At 47.2% G+C, this 17,610-nt stretch overlaps 1 protein-coding gene across 19 annotated transcripts in view; it reads right to left on the reverse strand.

Moving 5' to 3' along the window:
• Positions 1 to 525: 525 nt before the first annotated feature.
• LRRFIP2 (LRR binding FLII interacting protein 2) overlaps positions 526 to 17,610 on the reverse strand; it is a 114,118-nt gene continuing 97,033 nt past the window's right edge. For 9 of the 19 annotated variants that reach the window (XM_088831539.1, XM_088831537.1, XM_055414673.2 and 6 more), the window contains 8 exons: positions 16,003 to 16,095; positions 10,800 to 10,901; positions 10,417 to 10,549; positions 8,844 to 8,893; positions 4,357 to 4,477; positions 2,867 to 2,946; positions 2,176 to 2,280; positions 526 to 1,777 (listed from right to left, as the gene is read on the reverse strand). In XM_088831539.1, coding sequence (XP_088687665.1) covers positions 1,667 to 1,777; positions 2,176 to 2,280; positions 2,867 to 2,946; positions 4,357 to 4,477; positions 8,844 to 8,893; positions 10,417 to 10,549; positions 10,800 to 10,901; positions 16,003 to 16,095 — 795 coding nt within the window. In that variant the 3' untranslated portion in view covers positions 526 to 1,666. The remainder of the gene's footprint in view (positions 1,778 to 2,175; positions 2,281 to 2,866; positions 2,947 to 4,356; positions 4,478 to 8,843; positions 8,894 to 10,416; positions 10,550 to 10,799; positions 10,902 to 16,002; positions 16,096 to 17,610) is intronic. The other 10 variants (XM_088831540.1, XM_055414672.2, XM_088831545.1 and 7 more) reach the window with 2 other exon arrangements.

Below are 17,610 nucleotides of genomic sequence, written 5' to 3' on the forward strand. Positions count from 1 at the left end.
GGCTGTCAATAATACCAGATATGATAAAGGCATTTCTAGGCATTTTTCTTTGAAGGGTGTTACAAAAATACAACCTTGAATCATCAGTGCCATTAAAAATAAGCTACCTTAATATCAGCCTGCATTAAGGAAATGTGCAGTCAGCACCGGGAGGAAGAATGCCTGTCGTTTAAGTGCAGCTCACAAGGCTCAGTGAAGAAAGTTCTGCGGAAAAGAACAGAAGAATCTTATCTTATGAGAAGTGGAGCTATTCCGTTTGGAAAAGACAAGGACGGCCAGCTCTGGGAGGAGCACAGGCTGGGTGAGCATGCGTGGAGAGGAAGAGGGACTGCCGAGGCCCCAGCTGGGCCACACAGTACGTCGGTTCCAGGTGTGGGGTCTGGGATGAGTCCGCCCCAGAACACGCCGCCCCGCCGCCCACTCCCACACACCACCGGGAAGAAAGCTTACAGGAAATCACCTCAATTCAGGAGGACACTGGTTTCCATAATTTTAAAACAGAGATAATTATTCTAAAGAAGAGAATAATTATTAGAGATTTATTTATATTTAAGTTAACTTTATTATTATCTAGTTTCATGTTCTAATTTTATCTTATGTGGCCTTAATTCATTAGACTTCCCCCGTATTTTCTGTGTAAACACGCTGAAGATACAATAATCATTTCCATAAAACCACCTTGATTCTGAGAACAACAGAGAATCAGAAACACTGCAGCATGGCTGCACACTCCACGGCAAAATCCTCTTGAACTGGGCACCTTGAGAGATGAAACCAAAGTTCTGAAAAGACATTCTGTATTTCCTTAAGAGAAGAGGGCTGTGAGCTAGGAGGGGCGTGACTGCCATGATTTGTTTTAAAGGCTCCTCTTAACAGAATGAATGTGTCAGTAGCCGATTGTAGTCAGCAGAAGGGTGTGTTTAACAGACTCTTCAGGCCGACCCCCGTCTGCTGGGCCTGCCCTCCCTCCTCCTCCATCGGGCTGGTCTGAGGTTTCACTCCACAAATAAGCAGCAGATGAAATACTTTACAAGATACAGCACAGCTGATGTGAAGACTAAGGGCCTGCTCTTACTTTAAGAGCAACAAGCCCTGGGCACCCCTGCCCCATGCAATAAAACAAGTATTATATACACTCCCCATATCTTTTTCTAACATTTTCTTATATAAATTTAAATATCTTACAAAAAAGGCTTTTTCCTCCAAACATACAAATTTGAGTGAAACATATATTCCCCACCTGTGAACTTGTTTCTTCACTAAATATAAACGCTACCTGATATTGAGGGTAAGTGTCTATTGGCCCCTGGAGATCACTGTAGTCTGAATTGCACCGTGGAGAAGGCACTTGTGTTTCTGAGGTCTCCAGGAAGGATCTCAGCGGGTGCTGAGCCGCTGTCCTCCAGAGCTGGGCCCAGTCACTGAGGCGGCTGGGGAAAAATGGTGAGTAAACTTGATTCTAAAATTACAGAAATAAAAAATAACGGCATGGACTAGTTCTTAGTCTAGAATCAAACTACACACAAAGTGTTCATTCATGAAGATTCAAACCTGTTTCATTCTCTCATAAATTAGAAAATACAAAGGTGGCTATCTGAATGACAAAGCTCAAACAGTCCTGAAAGGGGTCTGCGCCAGTGGATGAAGTCACCCTCGGGGCGGGGCCCTACTGCTGGGCCAGCAGGGCCGTCCTGTTGGCCTTCATCTTCTCGAGCCGCTTGGCCAGGTGGCTGTTGGTCATCTCCATCTCCTCGATCTTGTCCAGTGCTGTTCGGAGCTGCAGACGGGAAGAGAGCGGTCACGTCTCACGGTCAGAAACAGAGCCCGCGTGGCTTTCCTCTGCACTCTCGGGGGTGCAATCACTGCCAGGCGGGGTGGTCTTACATGGGACCCAACAGTCACTTTTTTCAGCCAGCCAGAGGTGTGAACCAGTGGTGCCGAGAGGGCATACAGACATACGGAGACATGGACCTCATGTAAAACAAAAATGAAGCCTTTTTCTCACTGTCTGAGCAAAACGCAACAGTAAATGGCAGTCCCCGTGCAGGTCAGAAACCAACACAGAGTAAGTGACCCCACTGCTGTGTCACTGAATTCCTTACACAGCAAGGAACGTCTTTCCAAAGGAGCTTTGCTTTTTAGGACGTATTTCAAGAAGCATAATAAAGTAAGTACCTCTCTTTGTAGCTTCCTCTTTTCTGCTTTCAGTTCATCCTCGACTTTCTCTGCATTCTCAGCAGCGGTTTTATATCTCAGCACCTGCCCCTCCAGGCGGTTGATCTGTAAATATGAGAACACAGTCCTCAGGGGCTGGCACTAGAAGCCACCAGTTTTTTTGCAGCCAAGATGGAAACATGACGTCATGACAGATTCCAAGTAATCTAATGCTAACAAGTTCCCTCAGGGTGAGTCAGAGGTCCTCTCAGAACCCAACAGCTATTTATAAACCAAGAACTGCCATCCCTTGAGAGGATGAGCTGTGCAGTCATCACAGGGCCAGTTTCCCATGTTCAGTTTTATGACGACTATGTTGTTCAAGAGCCACAGTGACATCGCAAGAGGAGACTCCCCGAATGGAGAAGTCATTAGGCTTTCTGAAATGTGCAAGAAGGGAATATATTATAAAGTACCAGCTTCTTGAACTGGCTCCAAGAAATGGAAGTATACTTCAGTCTTCCTTCATAGAAGGCTGAAGTTCTCTGCTGGCTTCTCCTCTTTATTTAATAAGGAGATTTTCTAGAGCTCCAACTGCAGAGACAGCTCAAAGAAACCTAGGCACTCATGGGGTTAGCCACTGAGATGCAGGAAGCAGATGTGTTGACAGGGGGACTGAAATCACTTGGTATCATACACAGGAAGGACTTACACTTTGCTCCAAGGTGGTTATATCCTGTTCCGCTTTTGAAAGCTTAAACTTGTATTCACTAATTTGTCTGTTGGCATCTCCTAGAAGAGAAGATAATAATAAATCTCTTGTAGAGATGCAGGTGTGACGAGAGGCAGTGAGGCCTGCCTGCTGCCCAGAAGAGGGCTGTGCAGCGAAAAGCACACAGGCAGCCGCAGCAGCTCCCTTCACCCCGGTCCTGGCACATCTATGCTCCGGGACGCTCCAGCACTTGTTACTACAGCACCTAGAATTCTGATGTGTGCAGGTAGAGCTTTAAGCAAGAAGCCCTATTGTGAACACCTCGGGGCCCCTGCCCTGGCTTCCCTGACGCCCCAGGCACCCTGCTCTCCACACCAGTGCCCCTTCTCCCCACCTCTGATCGCTATGTGTAACCCAGCCATTAAGGTCCTCAGTTTTCACCTTCTTCATGACCCTCTATAGTTAACGATAGCTTCTCCTTCCTTTGTTGCATTTTTTCTGCACTTAGGACATTTATCATGTTTTCCTAACATCATATAGAACACAGGACGACACAGGTCCACTGGTATGTCTCAGCTTCTTGAATCTACCTGTTTCCAGCTAAGTGCTCCGCACATAATGTACGCTTAATATTTACTGAAATAAATGCTTTTCAGTAGTATGCTGTGATAATGCATTAGGGACAGAGCTGGAAATCATTAGCTGTATATCTAACCTAGAAGCAAACTATTTAAAACAAGAACCTTAGAAATGCTGGGGGAGAAATATTCCTTCCAGCAATCCAAATTTAACAAAAACGTCAATGGTAATAAGTTAGTTCTAATTAAGCCTTTGTCCAAAAATGCCTATGTGGCCTCACTCAGAATATGAAGATGAAAAGGTCATGCAGGAACCAGTATTTTAAAATAAGTCATCAGAAATGCCTTATTCAAATTGGAAAAACAAAAATCTCCCCTGTGTGGATTATACATTCTCCATATACAGATGGCTTTCTACCATGGAATCCTGGGAGTACAGTAGGCGTTTTACAATTTTCAGTGATGTGAGGTCAAAAACAGGCAGGAAAACTGAATTTAGGAAAACTGCATGGGCTTACTTTGTGGCCTGTTTTAAATTCCATCTCATAAAGTTAAGACTATTTCTGGGAAAATTCTGAAACCACTCTGCAGTGCTGTGAGTTAGTTCCGAATATATCCCTCCAATCATATAAGATAAACTCCCCAGAAAAACTTATCAGTAGGAAGGATGCTTACAGATGACACAGGAATGTGAAAAAGGACAGTGTCACGATGTCACTAGCTGCAAGATGTTCTAGAAACCATGTCCCCCAGAAGGGCAGAGCACTACCCAGAAAGCAGCTAGAAGCAGCTCTTCAGTCCGTGACTGACTGGGACAGCTTTTCTGGTCCACTTGAGGGCTATTCTTTGGACCCACAGGCCCGAGCAGCCCGCTCACACCCCACCCAGGGGAGCGTGCCGGCCCCGCCTCACTCTGCATCTCGATGAGCTGCAGGTCCGAGCCGTTCTGTAGCTCTGCCAGGTCACCCGCTGTGCCGTCGCTCCTGGAGCACTTCTGCCGCTCCTCCTCCAACTGCAGCTTCAGTTTTCTAATCTGAAGAAAAGTGAGATCCAGCCTCTCAAATGAAACATGCTTGGCCCCATGGCCGCATCTTAGAATAAGGCCACAGATCATTCACTCAGAGACCCTCGTCACTGCGCTCAGGTGCTGGAGGTCAGCTGTGAACAAATGCTCAAAAGGAGTGAGCTCCAGGACCGGCGTCCAATGAAAATAGCCATAAAAACAGCCATATTTCATTATTTGCGTTCATCTGTAGAAAAGCACATCTTTGGGTATTTTTAAATTTTTGTTTAAAATGGAAAATCCCACTGGCAGTTAGATGTTTCTTGTTCTAATTTGAGAGTTAGGTTAAATATTCTTATTTAGAAAGCTGTATGCAGAAATAATTGGAAATGTATTTTTGAGTTTGGCTACACAATTTACCTTATTTTACCCAAAATAAGGGCCATTATAGCAGCTTACTCATTAATAGACCCAAACAAGAAACTGTTGAAATGTCCATCAACAGAAGGATAAAGCAAATAGTGGTCCATGTATATACAGTGGAATTACTGCTTGGCCAAAGAAGCGAATATACTGCTAATACATGCAGCAACATGGTGACTTTCAAGCTAAGTACACGCAGTGCAAAAAAACTCCAGAAAACAGACTGAAGAGACGAAAAGGTACATTGGTGGTTTCTGGAGAAGGGGAGGAGGTGGGAGAGGAAGGAAAGTTTACAAAGGGACACAGGGACTTGGGGGGTCATGCCTGTTTTTACCATGTTGATTGGGGTGATGGTTTCACACGTTGCTGTCCCCCCAAAGTTCGTATATTATAGTCCTAAGCCCAGTGCCTCAGAATGTGATCTTATTTTGGAAACAAAGTCACTGCAGAGGCTCTTAGTTGAGATGAAATGATACTGGAATAAGGTGGGCCTTGAGTCTAGTATGCTTGGGGTCCTTAATCACAAGAGTGCCACATGGCCAGAGGGAAGCCGTGTGACACAAAGAGAACACTGCCAACAAGCCAAGGGACCCAGCGGCCAGCCGTGTAGGAGAGGCCTGGGAGGCCTCCCCCACAGGCCTCAGGAGGAGGCCGCGCTGCTGACACAGAAGTGTGGGCTCCTCGCCTCCACCCTGGGGGCTGCCTTCTGTTCTGCGCCGCCCATCCTGTGGTGCTCTGTCATGGCGCCCTTGGAAACTAATCTACAATGTGCATCTGCACATTTTAAGTGTGTGCCCAGGTGGCGCAAGTGGTAAAGAGTCTGCCTGCCAGTGCAGGTGACATAAGAGACGCGGGTTCAGCCCTGGGGTCGGGAAGATCCCCTGGAGGAGGGCATTGCAACCCACCCCAGTGTTCCTGCCCAGAGAATCCCCTGGACAGAGGAGCCTGGCGGGCTACAGTCCATGGGGTCACACAGAGTCGGACACAACTAAGCACACACACAACAGCTTATTTTATGTCAATTATAACCTAAGTTTTTATGTATTTATTTATAAAATAAATAAAAGGGAAAAAAGAAGGTCCAGCTGGAGACAGCAGTCCCATGAATAGAAAATAAGGACAGACGTGAACTGCGTGGTGCGGCCTCTAGCCCACCCTCGGTTTCCACACTGCACAGCTGGGCCTGAGCCTCAGGCAGAAGACTGGAGGCGCTCTCTTTAGGATTCTGATGAGCCTGAAACATAAGTGCAGCACACCCACATCGAAGGTTCCCAGCCAAACAGCCAGCCACATCAAGCCTTACAGAAATTCGGATGGGCCCCACCAAAGAGCTGCCCACCAGCTTTTTAGTATTCCACTTTTAAACTGAAAACTAAATAAATCTAAAAGAACATCTGGAATGAAACAAACTACGCAGACAGAAAAAATTAAAGGGGAGCAAATCAACCAGCCTATCAATATCGTCTGAGGTAAGTGAAAATGCATCCTGGAAATGACTTCAGAAATACAACTCAGTAAAAAGAAGGCAAAGTTGAGAAGATCTTTTAGAAAGCAGAACACATGAGATCAAAGGGGTGGAAAACCAGGAGAGACAGGATCTGGCCTGAGGTCCATTCCCCTTCCCCCCAAGTCAGAAATCAAAGTCGGGTTCCCCAAATGCGTACAACACTTACCCCAGCGACGCAGGAAGCAGCACAAGCAGAGCCCCCCGTCCTCACCCAGACGGGGCCACCTCTGGGGCCAAGCCCAGGCCTCCCTACGCCTCCTGTGCCCTTCCTCCTCAGGGGTCAAAGGGACTGGACCAAGTCTGCCCGCCCCCCATGGAGAAGAGTGAGCTGGGCACCAGGACCGAACCCATCCTTCCCGACAGCTCTGCCCTTTCAGCCCCGACACCACTACCCGCCTCGGGTCAGCCAGGACTAACCTCATCTTCCCTGTCGTTCCTCATGTCCATCTCGGGAAGGCTCACCCTCCCCTGTTCTCGTCCTCAAAGGACCCTGGAAGAGCCCGACTCTGCCTTCACTTCCTAACCTTCCCCAAAGCCCCACGCTTGCGCTGCCCCCTCTGGTTACCTTCTGTCATTGGCAGCCCCTCCGTCCCCTCTGCACGGGCCCATCACCCCAGCCTGCTCCCCGCTGAGGGGCTGCTGCCCCTGCTGAGCCTGAGGACGGATCAGGGCCCCCTGTTCCCCCTGCTGTTGCACACTCGCCTCCCTCTGGCCCCGCTGAACTCCTAGTGCAGCTCCCAATCACATCTCTTCTTTATAAATACTCATCAGCACTGTAGCTCCTAACTCTCACACCCACAAGGTTATTCCTGCCTGAACTGTTGGCAAATTCAAAGTCCATCTGAGCAGAGGATCTCTTACAATGAATCCCTCAGTTTCTGGAACAAGGATCTTGCCATCTACCCCATCCCGCCCTCAGCCGCTCGCTCCCACCATCATGAACTAGATCTCTCCACTAGACCAACCAGCCCTGCCCAATGCAGTCCCGTGTATCTTCTAACCACTACTCTTGTTCTTTCCAGTTCATTCTCTCTGCACCCAAGTCCAAAAATCCTTCCACCCCACAGGCACCTATGATCCACTGTCTGCATCTTCTCTCCATTGTGCCTTGATGTCTTCCTAGGTTCCCCATAAACCTCCTTACCCAGCTTAATCTCAAGGTCCATCGTCACTCTGGCATATGCCTTCATTCCATCTGCCCGAGACTCCTCACCTGGTGAAATCTAACACTGCTCACTCCATGCCTACACCTATGCTGCTAAATGTGCCTGGAGAAACAACAAATGCAGCCACACAAGACAGCAAACCGCATCACTGAACTTTCATAATACTAGGGAGAAAGGAGAGTATAGGCCAAGCTTCCAGAAGGGAAAAACAGGCCACAGATAAAAAATAAAAAATCAGAATGTTCTTCAATTCTCAATAGCCAAACACAGGAGGCCAGAAGACAATGAAGCAATTTCTTTGAAAAACAAGATGAATGCAAATGATTATAACAAAGAAGTCCATACCCACATCAAACTGTTCATCAAATAAAGGGGTAAGATGATATTTTCACTCCTGTGAAGTTAAGAAAAATTTACTGCCCCCAAACTGTTCTCCGGAAGCTCCTGGGGGATGTACCCGAGCTAGAGGATAGAGGTGGAGGGAGGGAGGCCAAAAACACCGCGGAAGGGGGTCCAGCCTGGAGTTTACAGGCAAAGGGAACCAGACGATGAGCAGGGTGGTGAGGTCTCTGTCCCCAGGGAGTGAGCCAGCATGTTCAGAAAGGCCGAGCCAGACGCGCCAGGAACCAGAAAATGGAAGTGAGGGAATACAGGATGCATCTGAAACACTGCGTGTGGACCGAAACTGCTGCTGGGGGTCTGCAGCTCGATGAGAAACCAGGACAGAGGAAACCAAGCACGCGACAAGGAAACCACAACCCTGGTTTGAGGGGACCGAGGAGACGTGAGAGAGATGAAAGGAGCCCCAGAACACGCTCTGCGCTTCCGCTGCGCGCAGCGCTCACAGGCTTCTGACGACACAGACCGACTGAAGCCACACTGTCCCTCTGCGGGGAGGGCACGGGAAGTACAGATGCTGGGCAGGGAGAGGGGGTGAAGTCCCCACGCTCCATAGAGGGGTGTCACCGGGACCCCCTTACGCAGAACAGCCAAGAAGCAACCTAAGCACGTCACACAGAAGCATACAGGGCAGTGCGCACCACCGCAGTCAACTAAAGGGACCAAACACGAGAATCAGGGCAGGGACCTTCTGTCTTAACAAGGCTTATACAGCTGACTCCCCAAACTGTGTCCTATGAAGACTAGGAGACAACAAAGAGGTAACTGTGACTTTTTACTTGAGTAGTGATGTCTGAAATAGGCACGTCTTTCTAGTGCACATTTTAATTTGCTCACATTTTACCATATGATTTAGTCAGTTACAATTAAGATTACCCTCCCATGAGAAGAATGCCTTTACCTGTGATAGTAGCTCTTCCTTTTCCCCAGCGAGTTTTCGTAGCCGTACGTCTGAAACGAAAAGTTTGTAATGATGTAGTATATAAACAATTTAAAATAATTCTTCAAATTCACAAATAGCAAACATTTGATAAACAATTTACCACTTTGAATATCAAAAGACATGAAGGCTTTAATGATGAAAGGAAAAGTACTGGATGATTCAAGACATATTTCCACACAGTTGATGTTTATCAGGCACTGAATACAACATTTGCTCCCAAGAGCAGTGATTTTCCACGTGAGGACAAATGCAAGTACAAAGATCATTTCCTTGTTTCAAAAGTTTGCAAGTTTTACCAGGAAAATCCCCTGAAAGTCAAGGGTACCCCCACAGGCTTTTAAGTCCTTAGAACAGAAAACAAACTCCGGGAGAGAGGACAGGGCTGAGAATGAGCCTGAGAGGGGATGCTGGAGCAAAGAACGCACAGGAACACATGCCAGGAGCAGGGAAGGCCCACAAAGCCCGTGTGTGTGTTGGTAGGGGGGTGCTCTAAGACGTCGGCCGTCAAGGCTCGTCAGAGGCTCCGCAGCAGGACCACGGGGGCCACTCCTGGCCTGAGGGGATAGATGCTCCCTCCCAACACTCAGGAGAACAGGCCCCTGGACCGATGGGATGCCGACAGCTGACGTGCTCCCCACGGTCAGCCACCGTCACCAGCAAACACTCCAGCCCCTCTCACGAGGCAGAGGAAACCCTGAAGCTGCCCATGGTCATGCACGTCCGTGCTCTGCGCGTCCTCCGCTGTCAGAGGGTCGACAGTTACACTTCCAGAGTTCCCTCGTTGAGAGCAGGCCCGCCTCTATCATATACACATTGTTCTAGGAAACCGACATATATATATGAGAATAAAAAGGAAAAGCTCACTTTGAATATAAAAGTGGCTGATGGCACAGTATCCACCTGTGCCATCCTCTAGGACTGGATTCTGAGTGGGCACAGCAGATGGGCATCTTCCTGAGGGTAGTGTCATTAGGCTCTCAAAGTGTCGAATTGAAGTGGCTTAGCCCTTAACACATTACTGCCGGGGATCTCTGCAGACACTGACGCCGGTGGCTGGCGATTTGCTAAGTGAGTGAATACTGAAACGCTAACTGTTGGTCGTTTGTTTGTTGCCTTAAGAAGTGAGGTGGCAAAGAGCTACAGAATCCTGGCGTGAGTTGCAAAACCGAAAACCAGATGCTCCCGGAAGAAGAAACTTAGAACACACTCAGGAAGCCACCGACCAGCCCTCTGGCTCCCCAGGACAGATGTGCTGGATTCTCTCTTCGCAGAAAGTAGTGCTTAAATGACAAAACTACATACACACACCCACATGCTTCCAACCAGGGGCCTTACCCCCTAACACTCACTGCCTGGCAAGGGCCCAGGTGCTGCTTTCTCAGGGCTAAGGACGGCTGAAGACAGCGTGCCCAGGGGTCTTCCTCTCAAGGCTCAGACAGCCCTGGCTTTCGTTTTCTAAGAGAGGATGTGACCAGGTTGGACGTCCAGGGAGACAACACGAACCCCAGTCAACACAGCGGCAGCGTCTTACCAAGCGGCCCTTCCCCCGCCGACTCCAAGACCTGGGCGGCTTCCTGAGACACAACGGTGATGGCCCCGACTGCGGGCTCCTGGTGGACGTCGCCGTTGGGAGTGCTGTCGGGGATGATGACTAAGCCATGTTTCTGCAGGGAAGAAGAGACCCAGTGTCACAGAAGAGCCCCTAGGGAAGCAGGAGGTGGCAGCACGGTGGCCCTGTGACAACACACGCCTGCTGCAGGGACCCCTGGTCAGCACCAGCTACACGGAGTCCAGCTCTGCGGACGGACTCGCACCTCCCGGCTCTGGACGGGAGAGCAAACGACGCTCTGCTTTCAGGAGGCAGAGGGGACGGGGCGGCAGGAGAAGGAGCAAAGCAGCGAGGCGCTCACGTACCTCTCCCGCCTGCACCGCTGCCTGCAGCTTGGCCAGCTCCTCCCGGAGCGCATCCCGCTCGCTCCTGAGGCAGCCCGCGTGCTCCTTCTGTTTCTCAAGGGCCTGGTTTAGATGGGGCGGCAGGAGAAAGAAGGGCAGAGAGAGACAGCAAATGAAAGGGAGCAGAGCGGGACCCGATTCAACTTCAAAAAAGAGCGTCAGAGACAAGGGGGCGTGAACAGCTTCGGACACAAGCAGTTAGATACGGAGGGAGCACAGTCCTGTGCATCTAGCTTCAGAAGAAAGTTTTGCAGAAAGTGGTTACTCATGCGTAAATCTGGCAGAGCATGCTTAGCACATCAGGCAAGAAAACAAACCCTTTTTAGTCAGTGAAAATAAACAGAGAAGGAAGGTGAAGAAGAAATAATGCTAAAATAAAGTTTTCTTGACAAACCTCCTAAGTATGCTTTTATTTGGTAGTCCAAAAACCCACATTTCATGTTAAACTGAACTAGTATATTCAAGAATATACTTGATTTTTAAAAAAATAAAAATGGGTTCTAGAATAACCAGTATATATACAATGTGTTTTAATACTGGCTGCAGTAATTGTTCTCTGCATCATATGGTAAAATATTCCTCATATACCACTCAATTAAAAATAGCTATTTCTCCCCCAAAATTCTCAAGGATCTGTTTTTGTTAATAAATGCAACTAATGGTTATTTGCTTTTCTGATATACATTCAAAATGTGAAAAACTGATGAAATAAACCCAGCCCACTTACGGCAGGCAGCAGAATATGGGTTTGCAAACAGGCTGTTGAGTCCTGGCACCTACTAACTGACCCGTGCCTCAGTTTCCTCACCGGAAAAAAGGATGATACCAGCACCACCCACTGGCCCAGGCTGAAAGGAGTACTCAGCGCCAGCACCCTACAGTGCGGAAGATGCAGGAAGGTTCAGGAGAAGCCGGCCTGGGTTAATGTGAATTTTCCCTATCGTTGACTAAAGCTCACAGCTGTCAGAGCTGAGGACAGTGGAGCAGAAGCAGGAACACGTTTGGTCCACGCTGACGTACTGTTACTTTATGTCATAAAATAGCCCAGACTTCAAAACCCACCCAAGTTAAGCAGTGTATGCAGACATCGAGCAGCCGGGCCATTTGAAAAAGCCCTTCTCTGCACATTCGTTCCTACGGTTAATGTTTTCTACCAGTGTTCCCCTTCATGCAAGAAGCGGAACTACAACAGGTAACTCTCCTCTCGGTATACAGAGTCTAGAAGTGGGCCGACTGCTTAGTTACTCATTGCTGAAAAGCTGGACAACTTTCTAAATCATCATAATCCTATTTTCCAACCAGTCAGTAAATAAGGGGTGATGGCAACTGCCATATGTGTAGCTCCAGGTCTTGAAATTGCTGTCTCTCATATATAATGTCTCATATATTTTTATATTTCCCCTTACATACCCTGTACTTTTCTTATCCCCATTTCACAGATCAGAAAATTGAGGCGCCGACATGCTACGTTTTTTACCCAAAGTCACAGTAAGTGGCAAAGCCAGAAAATGAATCCAGTTTTTTGGTTCAAAGCCCTTGCATACTCTATATGTATCATCACCCCATGAAGGCCACAATGATCTTCCCTTACTGTCACCCCGGATGCTACTGGAAAAGTAGTTCACAGGACAAGTCCTATTCCTTCTTTGCCCAAACTGCAATGTGAACATCCAGCTTCCTCTTTGAACAATTTACATTCACACTGTGTGTCGAGAGTCTGCCTGTAAGTTAGTGAGTGCATTCCTAGCACCACAGGGTGTTTAGTCTAACACTTCAAGCCAGTGTTAACACTCTTACATCACTAGCAAGTGTGCCATCAGGACAGGAAAGCCCAGCAACGCTGTCCCATCTGCAGCGGCCTCTCCTCTCTGGGCTGGCTAGTTTGGGTTAGAGGGGTTCACGTGCATTGTCGTGCCATGCATTGCCACACGCAACTGGGACGGTGGCCACTGTCACAGCATGCTCAAGTAACAACACTGAGAAAACCCCTTAGGAACAGACCAACTTGAAACTTGAGTTCCAGCAAATGCTGCTGCTGCCAAGTCGCTTCAGTGGTGTCTGACTCTCTGCAACCCCCCAGACGGCAGCCCACCAGGCTCTGCTGTCCCTGGGATTCTCCAGTAGCAAATGCTAGGACATGCCAATTGTTCCTTTTCCCAATCTTACAGCAGACTGTATCTTTACTTTTGGACTTTCAAATTTCACCTTCCCATAATTATGGGTGGGAAAATAAAATACATCCTGCAAATCCTCCCATCTTACCACAGAGTTTGAAGACTACTGAAATACCTTATAACTGGACCAAATGTATTCACGCTGGATCTGAAATCCTCTGTATTACCTGACCATGTAATTACTACTCTTGTGCTTGTCTTCCATAATCGTTCCTACAGTAGATTTTTTTAGGGTAAAAAGTACATGCTTGTGGAGCTTTAAATAATTTTTTACCCCTGACCTAACCTCAAATTCTTGTGTCAAGAAGCCCAAAAGGCTGAACTTTTGGACAACAGGTTATAATTACATACAGGCACAAATATCTTTAGTGAGAATGGGAGTGAGCCTTGTGCGAGGCTGTAGGGACTTACAAGCCCTTCACACAGACCCATTCTATACATGACCCCGGGTGCTCAGAACTACTCTGGTGCTAGACGGATGACCACTAGCGTCAATGAAAGAATTAAAACTGAACTTTAATGTGAGAATAAAGGCCATGTTCCTTCATGGAGCTACTAAATTTAAATCTTGATAGTGAAGCTAGAGACGTGATGTATCAGGTAGTCACAGATCATATTTAAAATGCATCTTTTAAAAGTCAAGGGAGGACCACCTCACACACATTATGATGGCTACTACCAAAAAAAAAAAAAGGAGTGTTGGTAGTGATGGAGAGAAACTGGAACCCTTGTACAGTGCTGGTGGAAGGGAAAATGCTGCAGCTGCTAGGGACACAGTATGGTTGCTCTTCAAAAAATTAAACTACCATATAACGTAGCAATTCCCCTCCTGGGTATGTACCCAAAAGAAATCACTAGAAGAGATCTGCAAACTCAAGTTCACAGCAGTGTTACTCACAGCAGCAAAGAGATGGGAGCAACCAAGTGTCCATCAGCGAATGAATGAGTGCACAAAACGTGGCACAAACATGCACTGCACTGTCATTCAGCCTTAAAAGGAAGGGTTCTGACAGAGGCCATGACACGCCTGAGCCCTGAGGACACACGCTGAACTGAAACAAGCCAGTCACAAATAGACAAACTGTGTGACTCCACACGCGAGGCACCCAGAGGAGTCAAATTCACAGAAACGCAAGTAGAATGGCGGCTGCCAGGGGACGGAGGAGGACGACCTGGGGAGGAGTTGTTTAATAAAGTTCAGTTTCAGTTCTGCAAGATGCAAAGAGGTTCTGTGGAACCTCCAATGTCAATGGACTTAATACCACCAAACTCTTCACTTAGACGTGATTTAAATGGTCGATTTTATGTTATTTTTTGCGTGTTACCACCACAACAACAAAACAATTTTTTAAAGCAAAAGAGGTACAAACTTTTGATGCATGAAGCACCTTGGATGAATCTTAAGGGGAATTATTCTCAGTGAAAAAAATGTAATTTCAAAGGGTTACATACTGTGCTCCTGCTGCTAAGTCGCTTCTGTCGTGTCCGACTCTGTGCGACCCCATGGACTGCTGCCCACCAGGCTCCCCCGTCCCTGGGATTGTCCAGGCAAGAACACTGGAGTGGGGTGCCATTTCCTTCTCCAGGCTGCTGCTGCTGCTAAGTTGCTTCAGGCGTGTCCAACTCTGTGCGACCCCATGGACTGCAGCCCACCAGGCTCTGCCGTCCCTGGGATTCTCCAGGCAAGAGTGCTGGAGTGGGGTGCCATCGCCTTATAAAGCATTAAGATGACAAGTTATAGAAATGGGGAGGAGCAGCTGCCAGCACCTGGGACGGTGACGCTGAGGCAGTAGGTATGACTCCAGGAGAGCGACAGGAGGGGCCTCTCATAGTGATGAAAATGTGCTCCATAGACGATCAAGAGCAACGCCCTGACTGTGCTATAGTTTTACAGGATGTTACATTTTGGGAAAACTGGATAAAGGGCACACAAGATCTCTGCATTATTTCTTACAACTGCATGTGGGTCTACAATGCTTTCAAACAGTTTTTAAAAATTTGGGCTTCCCAGGTGGTGCTGGTGGTAACAAACCCGCCTGCCAGTGCAGGAGACAGAAGAGATACGGGCCCAGTCCCATATCTCCACCGGAAGATCCCCCGGTGGAGAGCATGGCAGCCCACTCCAGTGTTCCTGCCTGGAGAATTCCATGGACAGAGGAGCCGGGCGGGCTGCAGTCCACGGGGCCGCAGAGAGTCGGCCGCGACTCAGGGACTGAGCACCACCACCAGCTAACTTCGAGCAGAACAAGACCTCCTCAGGTCCTCAGGCCAAAGGTCTCCTCTCTCTTCCTCCATCTCCCCCAACAAGGTAAGTCTCCGGAGCAGAGCTCCTATGCCATGAGGTGGCTGCCAGTCAAAAGGCTACCTGGGATGAACTAGCAGGAATGTTTTCAGTCTCTGGAGTACTTGGGATCTACCTGAAGGGCTTAGCAAAAAGACACTGAGAACTTCTTCCTTATCTGGGCCCCTGCTCTGGGGAGTTGTGAGGATATAATTAGAGGTGACGTCACAGTTTGACAGCGCCAGCAAAATCTTACATTCCTGTCTACTTCCGTAATTGAAATGATTCTAATCTCTTCCTATTTTATTCACCAAAGATTTATGGGATGTTAATAACTTCTCCCCACCCCCATCCTCTGCTTCTTCTCCAGATTCTTACAATGTAAGAGTATCAAATTACCCACAGAGTTTGAATTAAATGCCTGTGGCTGTTTCGGCATAAAAATCTTAGGAACATAAAGAACAACTTCCTTAGAAAGCTCCTGCTCGTACGTTTTACAAGCCCAGAGTCAGCTGGAGAGAAGAGTTCTTTCCAGGCATAGGATCAGGTTTTCCCAGGGAACTTTCTGTCTTCTGCTTATTTATATTTCACTCTGTATAAATGCTCAAAGATAATCAAAGGACAGAATTTTAGGAATCTCTCAATTGCATTTTCATTGGTCTACTCCTTGTCTATGAGCTTCGGGCCAAAGACCAGTTTCTCTTCATACCCTAATGCTTTTATCTTTCCAGAGCAGTGTCTCCTGGAGTTCGAACAGCTCCTTTGTCATGGTGTCTACTTTCTGCTGCATGTGCTGCTTCTCCTGCAGAGGAAGAGGGGAAGAGGAAAAACAAAAGAGCAGGAAGAAAAAGAGGATGGGGTGAGAGGGAGGAAAGCAGACGAGAAATAAAACTGATAGATAAACTTAACAAAAGGAGAAAGTCTGATGAACAGGAAAAGCAGGAGCTGCTTGTGGAAAGGAAGGATGACACGCAGCGTCTAGGCGCCATGACAGCCAGCGAGGGGACTGGGGACAGCTGTCCCAGCCACAGCCACGGCAGCCAGTGGCTTCCGCACACGCCCCAGCTACGCGCGTACTCTTCCGTTCACGACTGCCTTTCCTCAAACATGGGACAACCTGCACCTCTAGAGAGGGGAAGCCAGACCTGCTTATGAGCATGTGACCCTTATCACTGACAACAAGCAGGAGTTTCTGAACTCTATTTTTTGAAGCAGAACTGAAAAAAACATGAGAGGGACACGGCTCAATCATCCTGAATTTCCTTTAGCAGCATCTATGATAGCAAGAACATCATAAGTTACAAATGAACAACCAGAGCAGCTTTTAGAAACACTTGAATTTTAGCATTCAGCAATTCTTAACTCTTGAGTAGGCAGCGATGTACAATTTACACCCTCTCACAGTTAGCAGGTTTTCTTTTCTGCATTACTGGCAAGTTACCATCTCCTGCTTTCCCTACTCACACATCTCATGTGCTTTACCATGTGTTTCTCAACTCTAAAGACCAAAAAGCATTATTTTGGCATCGCCAAGATTCTTCAGTTAAAAGTAAACGCGTATATTAGCATCTGGTGGTGGTTTAGTCACTAAATCGTGTTGACTCTTACGACTCCACAGACTGTAGCCCTCTAGGCTCTTCTGTCCATGAGATTTCCCAGGCAAGAATACTGGAATAGTTTGCCATTTCCTTCTCCAATATTAATGTTTGAAGGATGTCAATTCTAAACGTAAGAAAATCCCTAAAACTAAAGTTTGTATACCCAGCACCTTAGGCTTTTAAATTAGAGACAATACTGTAAAAGTCAAGCATTAAAATGCCTCTTAAGTGCAATCATCACATCAAAAATTAGAACACTTAATCAGTTCTAATGTAAGTTACTGAATTTGAGAAGCAGCTCCCAGAGCAGTTTTATCATTCTTTTGAAATTGTAATGGGGAAAAATATATATTTTAACTAGAAAAAGAAGTAAGTGGCTGGCATACTGACACACAAAAACAAGACGACAAAAAGGGAGAAGAATTCACACATTATTTTTAAATGCCAGCAAGAAACAGAGTTTGGATAATATACTTCTTGCCATATATGGAAAAACTAAGACAACTAACTCCATATGTAACCTGATATTTTCAGAGGGTTATCTGTGTTTGCATTTAGAATTCACAAATTCTACCCGCTTTCAGCAAGCCAAGTTCAGTTATTCTCAAGAATGACAAAAAAGTAACAAATCCACAAATAGAATCACTTCTTTTCCTCGATTAAATCATTTTTAAAGTCATTCGCATGGGGGAAGACTGAGTCAGATCCGTGGGGGAAGA

The sequence above is a fragment of the Moschus berezovskii genome, chromosome 24, assembly GCF_049115385.1.
Source record: "Moschus berezovskii isolate FMDL1 chromosome 24, NW_MosBer_1.0, whole genome shotgun sequence".
Classification (NCBI taxonomy): domain Eukaryota; kingdom Metazoa; phylum Chordata; class Mammalia; order Artiodactyla; family Moschidae; genus Moschus; species Moschus berezovskii.